The 22,301-nt window shown below is 52.9% G+C and overlaps 2 protein-coding genes across 2 annotated transcripts in view; both read left to right on the top strand.

Moving 5' to 3' along the window:
* LOC144719512 (uncharacterized) overlaps window positions 1–22,301 on the top strand; it is a 51,324-nt gene that overhangs the window by 24,087 nt on the left and 4,936 nt on the right. The window contains exons 5-13 of the mRNA XM_078595545.1: window positions 1,227–1,351; window positions 3,553–3,678; window positions 4,717–4,805; window positions 16,624–16,831; window positions 16,951–17,093; window positions 17,299–17,431; window positions 19,253–19,329; window positions 20,275–20,353; window positions 22,069–22,196. Coding sequence (XP_078451671.1) covers window positions 1,227–1,351; window positions 3,553–3,678; window positions 4,717–4,805; window positions 16,624–16,831; window positions 16,951–17,093; window positions 17,299–17,431; window positions 19,253–19,329; window positions 20,275–20,353; window positions 22,069–22,196 — 1,108 coding nt within the window. The remainder of the gene's footprint in view (window positions 1–1,226; window positions 1,352–3,552; window positions 3,679–4,716; window positions 4,806–16,623; window positions 16,832–16,950; window positions 17,094–17,298; window positions 17,432–19,252; window positions 19,330–20,274; window positions 20,354–22,068; window positions 22,197–22,301) is intronic.
* Window positions 7,311–16,357, top strand: LOC144719452 (uncharacterized). The gene is made up of 4 exons (XM_078595417.1): window positions 7,311–7,326; window positions 7,616–8,554; window positions 8,654–8,797; window positions 8,942–16,357. Exons 1-4 carry the CDS (start codon window positions 7,311–7,313, stop codon window positions 9,154–9,156), a joined length of 1,314 nt encoding a protein of 437 aa, XP_078451543.1. The 3' UTR covers window positions 9,157–16,357.

The following is a 22,301-nucleotide window of genomic DNA, read 5'->3' as shown; positions in this document are numbered from 1 at the left end:
ACCACGCAGTGTGTCACTGTGCACCACCACACAGAGTGTCACTGTGCACCACCACGCAGTGTGTCACTGTGCACCACCACACAGAGTGTCACTGTGCACCACCACGCAGTGTGTCACTGTGCACCACCACACAGTGTGTCACTGTGCACCACCCCACAGTGTGTCACTGCACCACCACGCAGTGTGTCACTGTGCACCACCCCACAGTGTGTCACTGCACCACCACACAGAGTGTCACTGTGCACCACCACGCAGTGTGTCACTGTGCACCACCACACAGTGTGTCACTGTGCACCACCCCACAGTGTGTCACTGCACCACCACGCAGTGTGTCACTGTGCACCACCACACAGAGTGTCACTGTGCACCACCACGCAGTGTGTCACTGTGCACCACCCCACAGTGTGTCACTGTGCACCACCCCACAGTGTGTCACTGCACCACCACGCAGTGTGTGTAACAACAGTTACCATGTTGAGAGAGTTAACAACAGTTACCATGGTGTGAGAGTTAACAACAGTTACCATGGTGTGAGGGGTAACAACAGTTACCATGGTGTGAGAGTTAACAGTTACCATGGAGTGAGAGTTAACAACAGTTACCATGGTGTGAGAGTTAACAGTTACCATGGTGTGAGGGGTAACAACAGTTACCATGGTTTGAGAGTTAACATCAGTTACCATGGTGTGAGAGTTAACATCAGTTACCATGGAGTGAGAGTTAACATCAGTTACCATGGTGTGAGAGTTAGCATCAGTTACCATGGAGTGAGAGTTAACATCAGTTACCATGGTGTGAGAGTTAACAGTTACCATGGTGTGAGAGTTAACATCAGTTACCATGGAGTGAGAGTTAACATCAGTTACCATGGTGTGAGAGTTAACATCAGTTACCATGGTGTGAGAGTTAACATCAGTTACCATGGTGTGAGAGTTAACATCAGTTACCATGGTGTGAGAGTTAACATCAGTTACCATGGTGTGAGAGTTAACAGTTACCATGGTGTGAGAGTTAACATCAGTTACCATGGAGTGAGAGTTAACATCAGTTACCATGGAGTGAGAGTTAACATCAGTTACCATGGTGTGAGAGTTAACATCAGTTACCATGGTGTGAGAGTTAACATCAGTTACCATGGTGTGAGAGTTAACATCAGTTACCATGGTGTGAGAGTTAACATCAGTTACCATGGAGTGAGAGTTAACAACAGTTACCATGGTGTGCAGGTACCAGGTGGCCACCTTCATCCCTCCCATGCAGAAGCTCGTTGATCTGGAAGTGAAGCTCAGGAGGCTGCCCAAGAGCCTCTGTGAGGATGTGAAGGACGTGATGGCGCAGCAGGGAGCAGCTGGTCAGTGACACAGCTCACTTACACTCACAGCTCACTCTCACTCACAGCTCACTCTCACACACAGCTCACTCTCACTCACAGCTCACTCTCACACACAGCTCACTCTCACTCACAGCTCACTCTCACTCACAGCTCACTCTCACACACAGCTCACTCTCACTCACAGCTCACTCTCACTCACAGCTCACTCTCACTCACAGCTCACTCTCACTCACAGCTCACTCTCACTCATAGCTCACTCTCACTCACAGCTCACTCTCACTCACAGCTCACTCACACACAGCTCACTCTCACACACAGCTCACTCTCACTCACAGCTCACTCTCACTCACAGCTCACTCTCACTCACAGCTCACTCTCACTCACAGCTCACTCTCACTCACAGCTCACTCTCACTCACAGCTCACTCTCACTCACAGCTCACTCTCACTCACAGCTCACTCTCACTCACAGCTCACTCTCACACACAGCTCACTCTCACTCACAGCTCACTCACACACACAGCTCACTCTCACTCACAGCTCACTCTCACTCATAGCTCACTCTCACTCACAGCTCACTCTCACTCACAGCTCACTCTCACTCACAGCTCACTCTCACTCACAGCTCACTCTCACTCACAGCTCACTCTCACTCACAGCTCACTCTCACTCACAGCTCACTCACAGCTCACTCACACACACAGCTCACTCACAGCTCACTCACACACACAGCTCACTCTCACTCACAGCTCACTCTCACTCACAGCTCACTCTCACTCACAGCTCACTCTCACTCACAGCTCACTCTCACTCATAGCTCACTCTCACTCACAGCTCACTCTCACTCACAGCTCACTCTCACTCACAGCTCACTCACAGCTCACTCTCACTCACAGCTCACTCACAGCTCACTCACACACACAGCTCACTCTCACTCACAGCTCACTCTCACTCACAGCTCACTCTCACTCACAGCTCACTCTCACTCACAGCTCACTCTCACTCATAGCTCACTCTCACTCACAGCTCACTCTCACTCACAGCTCACTCTCACACACAGCTCACTCTCACTCACAGCTCACTCTCACTCACAGCTCACTCACAGCTCACTCACACACACAGCTCACTCTCACTCACAGCTCACACACAGCTCACTCTCACTCATAGCTCACTCACACACAGCTCACTCTCACTCACAGCTCACTCTCACTCACAACTCACCCTCACTCACAACTCACCCTCACTCACAGCTCACTCTCACTCACAACTCACCCTCACTCACAGCTCACTCACAGCTCACTCTCACTCACAACTCACTCTCACTCACAGCTCACTCTCACTCACAGCTCACTCTCACTCACAACTCACCCTCACTCACAGCTCACTCTCACTCACAGCTCACTCTCACTCACAGCTCACTCTCACTCACAGCTCACTCACTCACAGCTCACTCACACACACAGCTCACACTCACACACAGCTCACTCTCACACACAGCTCACTCTCACTCACAGCTCACTCTCACTCACAGCTCACTCTCACTCACAACTCACCCTCACTCACAGCTCACTCTCACTCACAGCTCACTCTCACTCACAGCTCACTCTCACTCACAGCTCACTCACACACAGCTCACTCACTCACAGCTCACTCACACACACAGCTCACACTCACACACAGCTCACTCACAGCTCACTCTCACTCACAGCTCACTCTCACTCACAGCTCACTCTCACACACAGCTCACTCTCACACACAGCTCACTCTCACTCACTAACACACACAGCTCACTCTCACTCACAGCTCACTCTCACTCACTCACAGCTCACTCTCACTCACAGCTCACTCTCACTCACTCAGCTCACTCTCACACAGCTCACTCACAGCTCACAGCTCACTCTCACACACAGCTCACTCTCACACAGCTCACTCTCACTCACAGCTCACTCTCACTCACAGCACACACAGCTCACACAAACAGCACGCACAGCTCACACGTAGAGCACATTCACATCGACATCAGTCTCAGATGCAACGCAAGCAGACGGGTGGTCAGCTTACACAGACGCCACACTCACGCGCACAAACAGCACACACACGCATGTGCAGGCACACACAGGCACCTACAGGCATGTACGAGTGGTGCCTCTGTGTCCCCACATCTCCGTGTGTCTGTGTGTCTGTGTCCCCACGTCTCCGTGTGTCTCTGTCTCCACACAGAGCTGCTGGCCCAGGCTCTCACGTCTCTGTCTGACAAGGACTCCCCGGTGCCCGACGCAAACTTCAGACCCATCAACGCCACTGTGACCGTTCTGCTGAGATACACGGACTCCAGCCCAGCAATGGGTGAGCAGCACGGAGCGAGTAGAAAGTGGTGATAGTGGTGGTAGAGTAGAGTAGAGAGTGGTGGTAGTGGTGGTAGTGTAGAGTAGAGAGTGGTGGTAGTGGTGGTAGTGTAGAGTAGAGAGTGGTGGTAGTGGTGGTAGTGTAGAGTAGAGAGTGGTGGTAGTGGTGGTAGTGTAGAGTAGAGAGTGGTGGTAGTGGTGGTAGAGTAGAGTAGAGAGTGGTGGTAGTGGTGGTAGTGTAGAGTGGAGAGTGGTGGTAGTGGTGGTAGTGTAGAGTGGAGAGTGGTGGTAGTGGTGGTAGTGTAGAGTGGAGAGTGGTGGTAGTGGTGGTAGTGTAGAGTAGAGAGTGGTGGTAGTGGTGGTAGTGTAGAGTAGAGAGTGGTGGTAGTGGTGGTAGTGTAGAGTAGAGAGTGGTGGTAGTGGTGGTAGTGTAGAGTAGAGAGTGGTGGTAGTGGTGGTAGAGTAGAGTAGAGAGTGGTGGTAGTGGTGGTAGTGTAGAGTGGAGAGTGGTGGTAGTGGTGGTAGTGTAGAGTGGAGAGTGGTGGTAGTGGTGGTAGTGTAGAGTGGAGAGTGGTGGTAGTGGTGGTAGTGTAGAGTAGAGAGTGGTGGTAGTGGTGGTAGTGTAGAGTAGAGAGTGGTGGTAGTGGTGGTAGTGTAGAGTAGAGAGTGGTGGTAGTGGTGGTAGTGTAGAGTAGAGAGTGGTGGTAGTGGTGGTAGAGTAGAGTAGAGAGTGGTGGTAGTGGTGGTAGAGTAGAGTAGAGAGTGGTGGTAGTGGTGGTAGTGTAGAGTAGAGAGTGGTGGTAGTGGTGGTAGTGTAGAGTAGAGAGTGGTGGTAGTGGTGGTAGTGTAGAGTAGAGAGTGGTGGTAGTGGTGGTAGTGTAGAGTAGAGAGTGGTGGTAGTGGTGGTAGAGTAGAGTAGAGAGTGGTGGTAGTGGTTAACATGGCGCTTGTCATGGTGCTGGTGGTGTTAGTGGTGGTGTTTGTGGTTGCGTGATTGTTGATGTGGTTGTTGTTGTGGTTGTTGTTGTGGTTGTGTCAGGCCGTGCTGTGGGTCAGTGCGGCACCATCAAACATCTCCTGGACATCCTGAAGCACCAGCCGCTGTGGGAGCGCAGCAAGACTGAGCCGGTACGGGGACACGCGGGGAGACACGGGGAGACACGGGGAGACGTGGGGAGACACGGGGAGACGTGGGGAGACACGGGGACACGCGGGGAGACACGGGGAGACACGGGGAGACGTGGGGAGACACGGGGAGACGTGGGGAGACACGGGGAGACACGGGGAGACGTGGGGAGACACGGGGAGACGTGGGGAGACACGGGGAGACGTGGGGAGACACGGGGACACGCGGGGAGACGTGGGGAGACACGGGGAGACGTGGGGAGACACGGGGACACACTGGGAGACACGGGGAGACGCGGAGAGATGTGGGCAGACGCGGGGAGACACGGGGACACACGGAGAGACACGGGGAGACGCGGGGAGATGTCGGGAGACACAGGGAGACACCGGGAGACAAGGGGAGACGTGGGGAGATGTCGGGAGACACGGGGAGACGCGGAGAGACGCTGGGAGACGCGGGGAGACGTGGGGAGACACGGGGAGACGTGGGGAGACACGGGGTGAGTAGATGATGGTGAGTAGTAGATGATGATGGCGGTAGAGGTTGCTACATTCACCATTCAATTGGCAGGTTGCACAATGGCTGTTGTTTAGGCGTCTGCATGTCTCATACTTCACGTCGGCATTGTTTACAACACACACACACAGGTGAGTGACGTCAACAATTCACGTTTTATAGGCGAATGCAGTTCCACCATTCGTACTCATTCAACACAAATGATGATGGATGTTGCGTGGTCTGACCTTCACTTGTAGATGAAGTCACTCGCCACTCCTTCTGGACAAAGATGTCCGTGACTTTGTTGTAGAAGTCCTCTTTGTTCTCTTTGAGTTGTTAAAGTCTCTCCGTCTCGGTCGAGGTGATTGCCAGGGATGAAAGTCGTCCTTGGTCAGTCCGATGCCGACTGTTCTGAGTCGTTTCACAGCAGAGAACCACGACCTCCAGCGGCCGCTGTTGCAGCTGGCGCAGTGAGCGCTGCCAGCAGCAGCAGCTGAGTGACTCTGCCGCCTCGCGAGCCGTCGGCATCAGATCATTGTGGGCCACAAAGCTGAGGAGCCGTCCGGGTGATTTGCTTCGTTCCTCACCATTTGTGAACTATTCACTCCGACGAGGTCAGCCTCGAGTCTAGCAAAGTCAGAGTTCCTGCACATTGTGATTGGCTCTGCAGTTTGGTGTCATCCAAATGTCGCGACATTTCATACAATTTCGTGCAATCAACCAAACCGAGGAAAGTTAGCTCACCGGAATGATCAAACCTCGCTCTCACGTGAGCACTGATGTTGTCCACGATGTCATCAAACATTCTGCTCCTCTCATCTCTGATTGGCTGTTGACTTTGGGCAATGTCTGTCAGGCCACGTGTGACGCATTTCTGCTCCAATCGATCACAGAAGCTGCCAAACTCTTGTCTCTGGCGTCCCACAACTCCCATCGTGTCGCGGATTAGCGCACAGCAGAATCAGTGTCCACTACTTCGTTCTGCAGCACGCGGCAGAGTGCATCGGGCTCATTGAAAGTGCCCTCGTGTGCCACCGTGAAGAAGCAGGCTGATGCTTTTGACGGCCAGACGTCACGTCCGGCGGCCATCATGAGGGTGTCGTTGTCCCAGCCATCGCCTGGAGCACGTCGCGCAGATCAGACTGGTAGCTGCCGAGCGTGAGGACGAGTCTAGAAGCTGAGCTCCATCTGGTGGACGCTGCTCGTGCTGAACGTCGCTTCACGACGTCGCCCAGGAGGTGGGGGCACGTGGTCGACTCAGGAGGTGGGTGCACGTGGTCGACTCAGGAGGTGGGGGCACGTGGTCGACTCAGGAGGTGGGTGCACGTGGTCGACTCAGGAGGTGGGTGCACGTGGTCGACTCAGGAGGTGGGGGCACGTGGTCGACTCAGGAGGTGGGGGCACGTGGTCGACTCAGGAGGTGGGTGCACGTGGTCGACTCAGGAGGTGGGGGCACGTGGTCGACTCAGGAGGTGGGGTGCACGTGGTCGACTCAGGAGGTGGGGTGCACGAGGTCGACTCAGTGAAGACGTCGCAAGCCCCTCGACTGTTTTAAACACGTTGACACTCAGGCGCACATCTTGCTGAGAGCGAGATGAGCGCCAGCTTCAACTTGTGTGCGTAGCAACGGGTGAGCCTCGCTTCAGGCACCTTGTCTGTCGCCTTGGCCTGCACCCCACGAAGACCTGATGCCGTCACAGTCTGAGCTCCCAGCTCTTCAACGCAGTTTCCCCAACACTCAGGAAACATCACCAGCCATAGCCGGTGCTGCTCTGTCATCACCGACGTCACCAGATCCCAAGAACGCCTCCCCCAGCTCACAAGTCGTCACCGCGCTTGTAGCCACGACGACGCAGCACCACAGAGGCCTGGGCCTTGTCTGTGACAGCCGTGGCCTCGTCCACTTGGAGCGCAACCAGTGGGGCTGCGTTCATCTCCTTGCTGACGTCACTGCTGACGACGTCACCGGCCGCTTCGATTAAGTCGTTCTGTGTTCTGTGTGAGGAGCCATGACACACAGCGGATGTCTCCACATGTCTCGCTCACTTTCATCATTCTCAGCAAGAGCGTGAAACGGCTCCTCCACATCGTCACCACGATGATTAGCGCCTTGCACCCTCACCGTCACCACGACATGCTGATGGTTCCTGTCTGGCTCGGCAGCAGGTCGCATTGATGAGGCCTTTTACAACCTCGCGGGTTTCCTTTAGCTCAGCGTCGTGGATGCTGATGTTTAATCTCCGCCGTCCATTCAAAGCCAGATCTATCCTTGAAGCTCCAAACGTGTTTACAGCAATTTGGCGTTGAATGTGAGTTGCCGATTGTTCACGTTTGTTGAGGCTCCTTGGTAGATGTCCAAGTCACAGAATCCCGCGAGAGTCCAAGCGTCGTCGGCAGTGGAGAACAGAAGTCAGCGGCAGCAGTGAAGGCGATTCACTTGGTAGCACTGCCACACGCAGCAGGGGCAGCAGTGAAGGCGATTCACTTGGTAGCACTGCCACACGCAGCAGGGGCAGCAGTGAAGGCGATTCACTTGGTAGCACTGCCACACGCAGCAGGGGCAGCAGTGAAGGCGATTCACTTGGTAGCACTGCCACACGCAGCAGGGGCAGCAGTGAAGGTGATTCACTTGGTAGCACTGCCACACGCAGCAGGGGCAGCAGTGAAGGCGATTCACTTGGTAGCACTGCCACACGCAGCAGGGGCAGCAGTGAAGGCGATTCACTTGGTAGCACTGCCACACGCAGCAGGGGCAGCAGTGAAGGTGATTCACTTGGTAGCACTGCCACACGCAGCAGGGGCAGCAGTGAAGGCGATTCACTTGGTAGCACTGCCACACGCAGCAGGGGCAGCAGCAGTGAAGGCGATTCACTTGGTAGCACTGCCACACGCAGCAGGGGCAGCAGTGAAGGCGATTCACTTGGTAGCACTGCCACACGCAGCAGGGGCAGCAGTGAAGGTGATTCACTTGGTAGCACTGCCACACGCAGCAGGGGCAGCAGTGAAGGCGATTCACTTGGTAGCACTGCCACACGCAGCAGGGGCAGCAGCAGTGAAGGCGATTCACTTGGTAGCACTGCCACACGCAGCAGGGGCAGCAGTGAAGGCGATTCACTTGGTAGCACTGCCACACGCAGCAGGGGCAGCAGCAGTGAAGGCGATTCACTTGGTAGCACTGCCACACGCAGCAGGGGCAGCAGTGAAGGCGATTCACTTGGTAGCACTGCCACACGCAGCAGGGGCAGCAGTGAAGGTGATTCACTTGGTAGCACTGCCACACGCAGCAGGGGCAGCAGCAGTGAAGGCGATTCACTTGGTAGCACTGCCACACGCAGCAGGGGCAGCAGTGAAGGCGATTCACTTGGTAGCACTGCCACACGCAGCAGGGGCAGCAGTGAAGGTGATTCACTTGGTAGCACTGCCACACGCAGCAGGGGCAGCAGTGAAGGCGATTCACTTGGTAGCACTGCCACACGCAGCAGGGGCAGCAGTGAAGGTGATTCACTTGGTAGCACTGCCACACGCAGCAGGTGCAGCAGTGAAGGTGATTCACTTGGTAGCACTGCCACACGCAGCAGGGGCAGCAGTGAAGGTGATTCACTTGGTAGCACTGCCACACGCAGCAGGGGCAGCAGTGAAGGCGATTCACTTGGTAGCACTGCCACACGCAGCAGGGGCAGCAGTGAAGGTGATTCACTTGGTAGCACTGCCACACGCAGCAGGTGCAGCAGTGAAGGTGATTCACTTGGTAGCACTGCCACACGCAGCAGGTGCAGCAGCAGCAGTCTGGGTGCTGGTGCCACTCCACATGACACGTGGCCGTGTTCACTTCTGGGCCTTCGTTTTTCGATTTAAAGCTTTCGTGACTGCAGGGATTCATCTTCTTGGTTCTTTCGGTAAAGTCACGTAGAAGGGAAGTAATAAAATAATAAAAATAAAACATAATAAAATAAAATAATTCTCACGACGTTTCGGCTACAACGCAAGCAGCCGTCTTCAGGTGAAGAATGAGACACTACCAAGCTAGGAGCTTATATATAAGCTGGGTTGGAGGTGGAAGAGCGCCTTAACAAAAAGAATGTGCATATGAAGAGGAATTCAGCATATTCATGGGAAATGCGTGGGAGGTGGGCGGGGGGGTTTCAAAGTCATATTATGCCCACGCATTATGCAGGATCAGCAGCACCAAGGGAGGGTGCAGGGAGTAGCATTAACAAAGGAAAGGAATGTTAATGATATGTAGCTGCAGTTACTAAACAACCACGTAGAAAACTAAAGTATAAACTACATAAAAAACTAAAGTATAAACTGCATAGCACCATCAGTATACTTACTATACTCTACAATAAGCTGAGTTACTAACAGCAAGTAATACATTACAATTCTACGTCGTAAAAATTTATATAATATGCTTCCATCTAAACTTTATTCTCTTACATCACACGAGCATACACCGTACTATATACTGCCATAGACAAACCCAACATTAAATTACATACTGTATTGCTATGAACCACCCTATACCTTCGTTTGAAGTCGGCCCTCAAGCTCAGCCATTGCTGATCACGCCCCGTTTTGATTGAAACTCACATTGTGAGGAATGTTTAAGGCTACAGACATAACTTCTAGATTTGAAGTTTAGAGATGAAACATGTTACAGTTTTACAGCCACTGGACATTGTTTTGCTCGAGCTGGCGAACGTGGAGGGAGAGCGTCAATGACGTAGCCTCAAGACACGCCCCCCTCGGTGAGGCAGATGTGATAGCTGCCTTTCCTGGTGCAGTTTCATGACGAGACCAGCGAGACTAAATATCTGTATAGTTTAGACACACACGTGAAGTAAGTTAGCTGGAGTATGGAAGGCGAGGACACATAATGAAGGGGTCTACAAACATCACATTGGTGACACACACAGAGATAGTAGCAGGCACGCGCTTAGTGCCCGCGCTCCATCCAGTCACTGAGGGGTTGCGAATCAGAGGGGAGGCTGAGCTCGTCGCTGCCTCACCTCTCGTCTCTTCCTGCGTTTGCAGCGGAGCTCCGCAGATTTGGCGATTTTTGACTAAAAATGATTGAAATCGTAGAGAAATTACATTTAAATCATAGATGGTGAGTAGTAGATGATGGCGGGTAGTAGATGATGGCGAGTTGTAGATGATGGTGAGTAGTAGATGATGGCGGGTAGTAGATGATGGCGGGTAGTAGATGATGGTGAGTAGTAGATGATGGAGGATAGTAGATGATGGTGAGTAGTAGATGATGGCGGGTAGTAGATGATGGCGGGTAGTAGATGATGGCGGGTAGTAGATGATGGCGGGTAGTAGATGATGGAGGGTAGTAGATGATGGCGAGTAGTAGATGATGGCGGGTAGTAGATGATGGCGGGTAGTAGATGATGGCGGGTAGTAGATGAGGGCGAGTAGTAGATGATGGTGGGTAGTAGATGATGGTGAGTAGTAGATGATGGTGAGTAGTAGATGATGGTGAGTAGTAGATGATGGCGGGTAGTAGATGATGGTGAGTAGTAGATGATGGTGAGTAGTAGATGATGGCGGGTAGTAGATGATGGTGGGTAGTAGATGATGGCGAGTAGTAGATGATGGCGGGTAGTAGATGATGGCGGGTAGTAGATGATGGTGGGTAGTAGATGATGGTGAGTAGTAGATGATGGAGGGTAGTAGATGATGGTGAGTAGTAGATGATGGCGAGTAGTAGATGATGGCGAGTAGTAGATGATGGAGGGTAGTAGATGATGGCGAGTAGTAGATGATGGCGAGTAGTAGATGATGGCGAGTAGTAGATGATGGTGAGTAGTAGATGATGGTGAGTAGTAGATGATGGAGGGTAGTAGATGATGGTGAGTAGTAGATGATGGAGGGTAGTAGATGATGGTGAGTAGTAGATGATGGTGAGTAGTAGATGATGGTGAGTAGTAGATGATGGCGAGTAGTAGATGATGGTGAGTAGTAGATGATGGTGAGTAGTAGATGATGGCGAGTAGTAGATGATGGCGAGTAGTAGATGATGGAGGGTAGTAGATGATGGCGAGTAGTAGATGATGGCGAGTAGTAGATGATGGCGAGTAGTAGATGATGGCGAGTAGTAGATGATGGAGGGTAGTAGATGATGGTGAGTAGTAGATGATGGTGAGTAGTAGATGATGGTGAGTAGTAGATGATGGAGGGTAGTAGATGATGGTGAGTAGTAGATGATGGCGGGTAGTAGATGATGGCGAGTAGTAGATGATGGCGGGTAGTAGATGATGGCGAGTAGTAGATGATGGCGGGTAGTAGATGATGGCGGGTAGTAGATGATGGCGAGTAGTAGATGATGGCGGGTAGTAGATGATGGCGAGTAGTAGATGATGGCGAGTAGTAGATGATGGCGGGTAGTAGATGATGGCGGGTAGTAGATGATGGCGAGTAGTAGATGATGGCGGGTAGTAGATGATGGCGGGTAGTAGATGATGGCGAGTATTAGATGATGGCGAGTAGTAGATGATGGCGAGTAGTAGATGATGGCGAGTAGTAGATGATGGCGGGTAGTAGATGATGGCGAGTAGTAGATGATGGCGGGTAGTAGATGATGGCGGGTAGTAGATGATGGCGAGTAGTAGATGATGGCGGGTAGTAGATGATGGCGAGTAGTAGATGATGGTGGGTAGTAGATGATGGCGAGTAGTAGATGATGGAGGGTAGTAGATGATGGCGAGTAGTAGATGATGGCGGGTAGTAGATGATGGCGAGTAGTAGATGATGGTGAGTAGTAAATGATGGTGAGTAGTAGATGATGGCGAGTAGTAGATGATGGCGGGTAGTAGATGATGGCGAGTAGTAAATGATGGTGAGTAGTAGATGATGGCGAGTAGTAGATGATGGAGGGTAGTAGATGATGGTGAGTAGTAGATGATGGCGAGTAGTAGATGATGGCGGGTAGTAGATGATGGCGGGTAGTAGATGATGGCGGGTAGTAGATGATGGCGGGTAGTAGATGATGGCGGGTAGTAGATGATGGCGAGTAGTAGATGATGGTGAGTAGTAGATGATGGAGGGTAGTAGATGATGGTGAGTAGTAGATGATGGCGGGTAGTAGATGATGGCGGGTAGTAGATGATGGTGAGTAGTAGATGATGGAGGGTAGTAGATGATGGTGAGTAGTAGATGATGGTGAGTAGTAGATGATGGAGGGTAGTAGATGATGGTGAGTAGTAGATGATGGCGAGTAGTAGATGATGGAGGGTAGTAGATGATGGTGAGTAGTAGATGATGGCGAGTAGTAGATGATGGAGGGTAGTAGATGATGGCGAGTAGTAAATGATGGTGAGTAGTAGATGATGGCGAGTAGTAGATGATGGCGGGTAGTAGATGATGGCGAGTAGTAAATGATGGTGAGTAGTAGATGATGGCGAGTAGTAGATGATGGAGGGTAGTAGATGATGGTGAGTAGTAGATGATGGCGAGTAGTAGATGATGGCGGGTAGTAGATGATGGCGGGTAGTAGATGATGGCGGGTAGTAGATGATGGCGGGTAGTAGATGATGGCGGGTAGTAGATGATGGCGAGTAGTAGATGATGGTGAGTAGTAGATGATGGAGGGTAGTAGATGATGGTGAGTAGTAGATGATGGCGGGTAGTAGATGATGGCGGGTAGTAGATGATGGTGAGTAGTAGATGATGGAGGGTAGTAGATGATGGTGAGTAGTAGATGATGGTGAGTAGTAGATGATGGAGGGTAGTAGATGATGGTGAGTAGTAGATGATGGCGAGTAGTAGATGATGGAGGGTAGTAGATGATGGTGAGTAGTAGATGATGGTGAGTAGTAAATGATGGCGAGTAGTAGATGATGGCGAGTAGTAGATGATGGCGAGTAGTAGATGATGGCGAGTAGTAGATGATGGCGAGTAGTAGATGGTGGCGAGTAGTAGATGGTGGCGAGTAGTAGATGATGGCGAGTAGTAGATGATGGCGAGTAGTAGATGATGGCGAGTAGTAGATGGTGGCGAGTAGTAGATGGTGGCGAGTAGTAGATGATGGCGGGTAGTAGATGGTGGCGAGTAGTAGATGATGGCGAGTAGTAGATGGTGGCGAGTAGTAGATGATGGCGAGTAGTAGATGATGGCGAGTAGTAGATGGTGGCGAGTAGTAGATGATGGCGGGTAGTAGATGGTGGCGAGTAGTAGATGATGGTGAGTAGTAGATGATGGCGGGTAGTAGATGATGGTGAGTAGTAGATGATGGTGAGTAGTAGATGGTGGCGAGTAGTAGATGATGGTGAGTAGTAGATGGTGGCGAGTAGTAGATGATGGTGAGTAGTAGATGATGGCGGGTAGTAGATGATGGTGAGTAGTAGATGATGGTGAGTAGTAGATGGTGGCGAGTAGTAGATGATGGTGAGTAGTAGATGGTGGCGAGTAGTAGATGATGGTGAGTAGTAGATGATGGCGAGTAGTAGATGATGGCGGGTAGTAGATGGTGGCGAGTAGTAGATGGTGGCGAGTAGTAGATGATGGTGAGTAGTAGATGGTGGCGAGTAGTAGATGATGGTGAGTAGTAGATGATGGCGAGTAGTAGATGATGGCGAGTAGTAGATGGTGGCGAGTAGTAGATGATGGCGAGTAGTAGATGATGGTGAGTAGTAGATGATGGTGAGTAGTAGATGATGGCGAGTAGTAGATGATGGCGAGTAGTAGATGGTGGCGAGTAGTAGATGGTGGCGAGTAGTAGATGATGGTGAGTAGTAGATGGTGGCGAGTAGTAGATGATGGTGAGTAGTAGATGATGGCGAGTAGTAGATGATGGCGAGTAGTAGATGATGGCGAGTAGTAGATGATGGTGGGTAGTAGATGATGGCGAGTAGTAGATGATGGTGAGTAGTAGATGATGGTGAGTAGTAGATGATGGCGGGTAGTAGATGATGGCGAGTAGTAGATGATGGCGAGTAGTAGATGGTGGCGAGTAGTAGATGGTGGCGAGTAGTAGATGATGGCGAGTAGTAGATGATGGTGAGTAGTAGATCATGGTGGGTAGTAGATGATGGTGAGTAGTAGATGGTGGCGAGTAGTAGATGATGGTGAGTAGTAGATGATGGCGAGTAGTAGATGATGGCGAGTAGTAGATGGCGAGTAGTAGATGGTGGCGAGTAGTAGATGATGGCGAGTAGTAGATGGCGGGTAGTAGATGGTGGCGAGTAGTAGATGATGGCGAGTAGTAGATGATGAGTAGTAGATGATGGCGGGTAGTAGATGATGAGTAGTAGATGATGGTGAGTAGTAGATGATGGCGAGTAGTAGATGATGGCGGGTAGTAGATGATGGCGGGTAGTAGATGATGGCGAGTAGTAGATGATGGTGAGTAGTAGATGATGGTGCGTAGTAGATGATGGTGGGTAGTAGATGATGGTGAGTAGTAGATGATGGTGAGTAGTAGATGATGGCGGGTAGTAGATGATGGTGAGTAGTAGATGATGGTGGGTAGTAGATGATGGTGAGTAGATGACGGTGAGTAGTAGATGATGGTGAGTAGTAGATGATGGTGGGTAGTAGATGATGGCGAGTAGTAGATGATGGCGAGTAGTAGATGATGGCGGGTAGTAGATGATGATGGGTAGTAGATGTTGGCGGGTAGTAGATGATGGCGAGTAGTAGATGATGGCGGGTAGTAGATGATGGTGAGTTGTAGATGATGGTGAGTAGTAGATGTTGGCGGGTAGTAGATGATGGTGGGTAGTAGATGATGGCGAGTAGTAGATGATGGCGAGTAGTAGATGATGGCGGGTAGTAGATGATGGTGAGTTGTAGATGATGGTGAGTAGTAGATGTTGGCGGGTAGTAGATGATGGTGGGTAGTAGATGATGGCGAGTAGTAGATGATGGCGGGTAGTAGATGATGGCGAGTAGTAGATGATGGCGGGTAGTAGATGATGGCGGGTAGTAGATGATGGTGAGTAGTAGATGATGGCGAGTAGTAGATGATGGCGGGTAGTAGATGATGGCGAGTAGTAGATGATGGCGGGTAGTAGATGATGGCGGGTAGTAGATGATGGCGAGTAGTAGATGATGGTGAGTAGTAGATGATGGTGGGTAGTAGATGATGGTGAGTAGATGACGGTGAGTAGTAGATGATGGTGAGTAGTAGATGATGGTGGGTAGTAGATGATGGCGAGTAGTAGATGATGGTGAGTAGTAGATGATGGCGAGTAGTAGATGATGGTGAGTAGTAGATGATGGCGAGTAGTAGATGATGGCGGGTAGTAGATGATGGCGAGTAGTAGATGATGGTGAGTAGTAGATGATGGCGAGTAGTAGATGATGGTGGGTAGTAGATGACGGCGAGTAGTAGATGATGGCGAGTAGTAGATGATGGCGGGTAGTAGATGATGGCGAGTAGTAGATGATGGCGGGTAGTAGATGATGGCGGGTAGTAGATGATGGCGTGTAGTAGATGACGGTGAGTAGTAGATGATGGCGGGTAGTAGATGATGGCGAGTAGTAGATGATGGCGGGTAGTAGATGATGGCGGGTAGTAGATGATGGCGAGTAGTAGATGATGGCGGGTAGTAGATGATGGCAGGTAGTAGATGATGGCGAGTAGTAGATGATGGTGAGTAGTAGATGATGGCGGGTAGTAGATGATGGTGAGTAGTAGATGATGGCGAGTAGTAGATGATGGTGAGTAGTAGATGATGATGGGTAGTAGATGATGGTGAGTAGTAGATGATGGCGAGTAGTAGATGATGGTGAGTAGTAGATGATGGCGGGTAGTAGATGATGGTGGGTAGTAGATGATGGTGAGTAGTAGATGATGGTGGGTAGTAGATGATGGCGAGTAGTAGATGATGGCGGGTAGTAGATGATGGTGGGTAGTAGATGATGGTGAGTAGTAGATGATGATGAGTAGTAGATGATGGTGAGTAGTAGATGATGGTGAGTTAGTAGATGATGGCGAGTAGTAGATGATGGTGAGTAGTAGATGATGATGGGTAGTAGATGATGGTGAGTAGTAGATGATGGCGAGTAGTAGATGATGGCGAGTAGTAGATGATGGCGGGTAGTAGATGATGGTGGGTAGTAGATGATGGTGAGTAGTAGATGATGGCGAGTAGTAGATGATGGTGAGTAGTAGATGATGGCGGGTAGTAGATGATGGATGATCGTATTTGACGATTCACTTCTAAGCAGCACCAAGTCTATAGCTCTCCGAAAGGTTCAATTATTTTCCCAATTTCGAGAGCTACCCTCTGCTTGGTGTAGATATGTGACTTCTCATCATGATAAATATGCCTCTGACAGTACTGCTGTTTCTGGTGTCACCTGTGTCTCCAGGCCATGCGCAGCATGATGATTTGCACCATCGGGATTCTGGCGAACATCGCCCCTGTGCAGCAGAACCGCGCCTGCTTCCGCCAGAGCAATGCGCTGCCGGTCATGCAGATGCTGCTGCAGAATGACCTCAGTGAGGTCAGGCTGCAGGCCCTGCAGGTCATTTTCTGCATCTTGGAGGAGGCCGACTGTGACCCACTTGGGAACTCGGGTATGAGTTCCACTCTCTGCTGCATGCACACTGTGACACCGGACACCTACGGCACCATTGACACTGCAGCAAATACCAATCAAGTTGTGTGGCAACTGCAATCGGAATGTCGTCCACAGAGCCAGTTGACCTGATGATGTTGACGCTGAACAAGCCCAACATATATGGCCGATACAAGTCGATGGGTGAAATATTTTTCTTGGCGGAGCAGCTGCTGGAGACCCTGGCACTAATGTCCGCATGCGGGCCTGTGCGTAGAAAGGTGGGTATGGCATCAATGCGGACATGTATTGGCCTCGTGCTCCCTGTGATTTGCTGCTAATTGTCAGTCTCTCAGTCAGGTTTGCATGAGTCGATTGTCTATGGTTCTGATTGAGTTAATTCCATGCAATTTCTCACTCCGTTTTTGGTACTCTGGTTACTCTAATTGGTTTCATGTTGATTTATTTTTTGTTCCGTGCCGTCAGATCTACGAGGCGGGCGCCGTGGCTCCGCTGGTGCAGAGCCTGAGGCAGGGCCGCTCCGCGGAGAAGCTCCACGCAGTGACGACGCTCAGCAGACTCAGCCGCGACCCCGGCACCTGCTCCCAGATGAGGCAGGGTGAGGAGCAGGAGGGCGGCTCTCCCTGCACACTCAGCAGCACGTCACACACACACCACACGGACACACACCACACCACGTGTACACACACCACACCACATGTACACACACACTACATGTACTTATATACACACATATAATATACACTACATATTTACAACCTACATATATACACTCTATAGCGTGTATATATGTACACTACATGCACTACACAGTGAGCATCGCTTTACCCAGGATACATGTACACACACTACACAACACACTGCTGTGTGTAGTGAGTGTTGATGTGTTTGTGCTGTATATACACGTGTATGAGTGTTGGTGAGAGTGTAGTGAGTGGCGAGTGTGTATGGTAAGTGAGTGGTTAGTGTGAGGAGTGTATGGTGAGTGTTGTGCGCATGGTGAGTGGTGAGTGTGTGTATGGTGACTGGAGAGTTTGTGTATGGTGAGTTCGTGGTTTGAGAGGTGAGTGAGTGAGTAGTGAGTGGTGAGTGAGTGGTGAGTGAGTAGTGAGTGGTGAGTGAGTGGTGTGTGTGTGGTGAGTGAGTGGTGTGTGTGTGGTGAGTGAGTGGTGAGTGAGTGAGTGGTGAGTGTGTGGTGAGTGGTGAGTGAGTGAGTGAGTGGTGAGTGAGTTGTGAGTGAGTGGTGAGTGAGTTGTGAGTGAGTGGTGAGTGAGTTATGAGTGAGTGGTGAGTGAGTGGTGAGTGAGTGTGTATAGTGAGTGGTGAGTGAGTGGTGAGTGTGTGGTGAGTGAGTGTTGAGTAAGTGGTGAGTGTGTAGTGAGTGAGTGGTGAGTGAGTGGTGAGTGAGTGAGTGGTGAGTGAGTGGTGAGTGAGTGAGTGGTGAGTGAGTGGTGAGTGGTGAGTGAGTGAGTGAGTGGTGAGTGAGTGGTGAGTGGTGAGTGAGTGGTGAGTGAGTGAGTGGTGAGTGAGTGAGTGGTGAGTGAGTGGTGAGTGAGTGAGTGGTGAGTGAGTGGTGAGTGAGTGAGTGGTGAGTGAGTGGTGAGTGAGTGAGTGAGTGGTGAGTGAGTGGTGAGTGGTGAGTGAGTGAGTGGTGAGTGAGTGGTGAGTGGTGAGTGAGTGAGTGGTGAGTGAGTGAGTGGTGAGTGAGTGAGTGGTGAGTGAGTGGTGAGTGAGTGAGTGGTGAGTGAGTGGTGAGTGTGTGGTGAGTGTGAGTGAGTGAGTGGTGAGTGTGAGTGAGTGAGTGGTGAGTGTGAGTGAGTGAGTGGTGAGTGTGTGGTGAGTGTGAGTGATTGAGTGGTGAGTGAGTGGTGAGTGAGTGGTGAGTGTGTAGTGAGTGAGTGAGTGGTGAGTGAGTGGTGAGTGAGTGGTGAGTGAGTGGTGAGTGTGTAGTGAGTGAGTGGTGAGTGAGTGGTGAGTGTGTGAGTGGTGAGTGAGTGGTGAGTGAGTGAGTGGTGAGTGAGTGGTGAGTGAGTGGTGAGTGAGTGAGTGAATGGTGAGTGAGTGAGTGAGTGGTGAGTGAGTGGTGAGTGAGTGGTGAGTGAGTGAGTGAGTGGTGAGTGAGTGGTGAGTGAGTGAGTGGTGAGTGAGTGAGTGGTGAGTGAGTGGTGAGTGTGGAGTGAGTGGTGAGTGAGTGAGTGGTGAGTGTGTAGTGAGTGGTGAGTGAGTGGTGAGTGTGTGTGGTGAGTGTGTGTGTGTTGAGTGTGTGTAGTGAGTGAGTGAGTGGTGAGTGTGTGTAGTGAGTGGTGAGTGAGTGGTGAGTGTGTGTGGTGAGTGTGTGTGTGTTGAGTGTGTGTAGTGAGTGAGTGGTGAGTGAGTGGTGAGTGAGTGGTGAGTGACTCTGAGTGTTTGTGTGTCACAGAGGGACAGCTTCACTGCCCCATATGGAGCACGAACCAGAACCAGCTGAGGGAGAGAGCGTCCGTCTCCTGGGGCAGCGTGAGGACCCCCACCTCCTCTACACCTCCTCTACACCTCCTCTACACCTCCTCCTCCTCTACACCTCCTCCTCCTCTACACCTCCTCCTCCTCTACACCTCCTCCTCCTCTACACCTCCTCCTCTACACCTCCTCCTCTACACCTCCTCCTCCTCTACACCTCCTCCTCCTCTACACCTCCTCCTCCTCTACACCTCCTCCTCTACACCTCCTCCTCCTCTACACCTCCTCCTCTACACCTCCTCCTCTACACCTCCTCCTCCTCTACACCTCCTCCTCCTCTACACCACCTCCTCCTCTACACCTCCTCCTCTACACCTCCTCCTCCTCTACACCTCCTCCTCTACACCTCCTCCTCTACACCTCCTCCTCCTCTACACCTCCTCCTCCTCTACACCTCCTCCTCCTCTACACCTCCTCCTCTACACTTCCTCCTCTACACCTCCTCCTCCTCTACACCTCCTCCTCTACACCTCCTCCTCTACACCTCCTCCTCTATACCTCCTCCTCTACACCTCCTCCTCTACACCTCCTCCTCCTCTACACCTCCTCCTCTACACCTCCTCCTCTACACCTCCTCCTCTACACCTCCTCCTCTACACCTCCTCCTCTACACCTCCTCCTCTACACCTCCTCCTCTACACCTCCTCCTCCTCCACACCTCCTCCTCTACACCTCCTCCTCTACACCTCCTCCTCTACACCTCCTCCTCCTCTACACCTCCTCCTCCTCTACACCTCCTCCTCTACACCTCCTCCTCTACACCTCCTCCTCTACACCTCCTCCTCCTCTACACCTCCTCCTCTACACCTCCTCCTCTACACCTCCTCCTCTACACCTCCTCCTCTACACCTCCTCCTCCTCTACACCTCCTCCTCCTCTACACCACCTCCTCTACACCTCAGTGCTCGTGCAGTGACACCCCCCCCCCCCCCTGTGCCTCAGGTCGTGCTCCGCGCCGTCAAGGGCTTCATCTCGTGCTGCTCCTCCTCCAGATCCACGGAGGTGCAGGCTCGCCTCGCAGGTAACAGCAGCCCCTAGGTGACGGCAGCCCCTAGGTAACAGCAGCCCCTAGGCAACAGCAGCCCCTAGGTAACGGCAGCCCCTAGGCGACGGCAGCCCCTAGGCGACGGCAGCCCCTAGGTAACAGCAGCCCCTAGGCAACGGCAGCCCCTAGGCGACGGCAGCCCCTAGGCGACGGCAGCCCCTAGGCGACGGCAGCCCCTAGGTAACAGCAGCCCCTAGGCAACGGCAGCCCCTAGGCGACGGCAGCCCCTAGGCGACGGCAGCCCCTAGGTAACGGCAGCCCCTAGGCGACGGCAGCCCCTAGGTGACGGCAGCCCCTAGGTAACAGCAGCCCCTAGGCAACGGCAGCCCCTAGGCGACGGCAGCCCCTAGGCGACGGCAGCCCCTAGGCGACGGCAGCCCCTAGGTAACGGCAGCCCCTAGGCAACGGCAGCCCCTAGGTAACGGCATCCCCTAGGCAACGGCATCCCCTAGACAACGGCATCCCCTAGGTAACGGCATCCCCTAGGTAACGTCAGTTCAGGGGACATGAGAAGAGACACGGGGCAGCTGGGTGTTTGTGGCACCGAGTTGCAGGATTCTGCGTCAAGTTGCTCGTCTTGCTCACGCCGAGTCCCACGTCTGTTGCTCACGTCTGTTGCCCACGTCTGTTGCCCACGTCTGTTGCCCACGTGTGTTGCCCACGTCTGTTGCCCACGTCTGTTGCCCACGTGTGTTGCCCACGTCTGTTGCCCACGTGTGTTGCCCACGTGTGTTGCCCACGTGTGTTGCCCACGTCTGTTGCCCACGTGTGTTGCCCACGTGTGTTGCCCACGTGTGTTGCCCACGTGTGTTGCCCACGAGTGTTGCCCACGAGTGTTGCCCACGTGTGTTGCCCACGTGTGTTGCCCACGTGTGTTGCCCACGTGTGTTGCCCGCGTGTGTTGCCCGCGTGTGTTGCCCGCGTGTGTTGCCCGCGTGTGTTGCCCGCGTCTGTTGCCCGCGTGTGTTGCCCGCGTGTGTTGCCCGCGTGTGTTGCCCGCGTCTGTTGCCCGCGTGTGTTGCCCGCGTGTGTTGCCCGCGTGTGTTGCCCGCGTGTGTTGCCCGCGTGTGTTGCCCGCGTGTGTTGCCCGCGTGTGTTGCCCGCGTGTGTTGCCCGCGTGTGTTGCCCGCGTGTGTTGCCCGCGTGTGTTGCCCGCGTGTGTTGCCCGCGTCTGTTGCCCGCGTCTGTTGCCCGCGTGTGTTGCCCGCGTGTGTTGCCCACGTGTGTTGCCCACGTGTGTTGCCCACGTGTGTTGCCCACGTGTGTTGCCCACGTGTGTTGCCCCGCGTCTGTTGCCCCGCGTGTGTTGCCCCGCGTGTGTTGCCCCGCGTGTGTTGCCCACGTGTGTTGCCCACGTGTGTTGCCCACGTGTGTTGCCCACGTGTGTTGCCCCGCGTGTGTTGCCCCGCGTGTGTTGCCCCGCGTGTGTTGCCCCGCGTGTGTTGCCCCGCGTGTGTTGCCCCGCGTGTGTTGCCCCGCGTGTGTTGCCCCGCGTGTGTTGCCCCGCGTGTGTTGCCCCGCGTGTGTTGCCCACGTGTGTTGCCCCGCGTGTGTTGCCCGCGTGTGTTGCCCACGTGTGTTGCCCACGTGTGTTGCCCCGTGTCTGTTGCCCACGTGTGTTGCCCACGTGTGTTGCCCACGTGTGTTGCCCACGTGTGTTGCCCCGCGTGCGCCGCTCGCCGTGTCCCCAGGCGTCCCCAAGTGGCAGGAGGGTGACGTGCAGGCCTGGCTGGAGGAGAGCAGCCTGGGCGCCTACTGCCCCAACTTCACGCAGATCGACGGCCGCATCCTCCACTCCCTCCTGGAGATCCGCCAGCAGGTGGCACGGGGACACCGGGGGACACCACGTGGGGCACCACACAGCACCACGTGGTGTCACCACACAGCACCACGTGGTGTCACCACACACAGCACCACGTGGTGT

This window comes from Lampetra planeri, chromosome 1, assembly GCF_965212315.1.
Source record: "Lampetra planeri chromosome 1, kcLamPlan1.2.h2, whole genome shotgun sequence".
Classification (NCBI taxonomy): Eukaryota; Metazoa; Chordata; class Hyperoartia; order Petromyzontiformes; family Petromyzontidae; genus Lampetra; species Lampetra planeri.
This window is presented reverse-complemented; position numbering and strand designations above follow the sequence as displayed.

What these genes read in the sequence shown, in the direction of transcription:
- LOC144719452 (XM_078595417.1), top strand. An exon ending in CAGCAGGGGCAGCAGTGAAG is followed by an intron (nt 8,555 to 8,653) that starts GTGATTCACTTG and finishes GCAGCAGTGAAG; the next exon opens with GCGATTCACTTGGTAGCACT. An exon ending in CAGCAGGGGCAGCAGTGAAG is followed by an intron (nt 8,798 to 8,941) that starts GTGATTCACTTG and finishes GCAGCAGTGAAG; the next exon opens with GCGATTCACTTGGTAGCACT.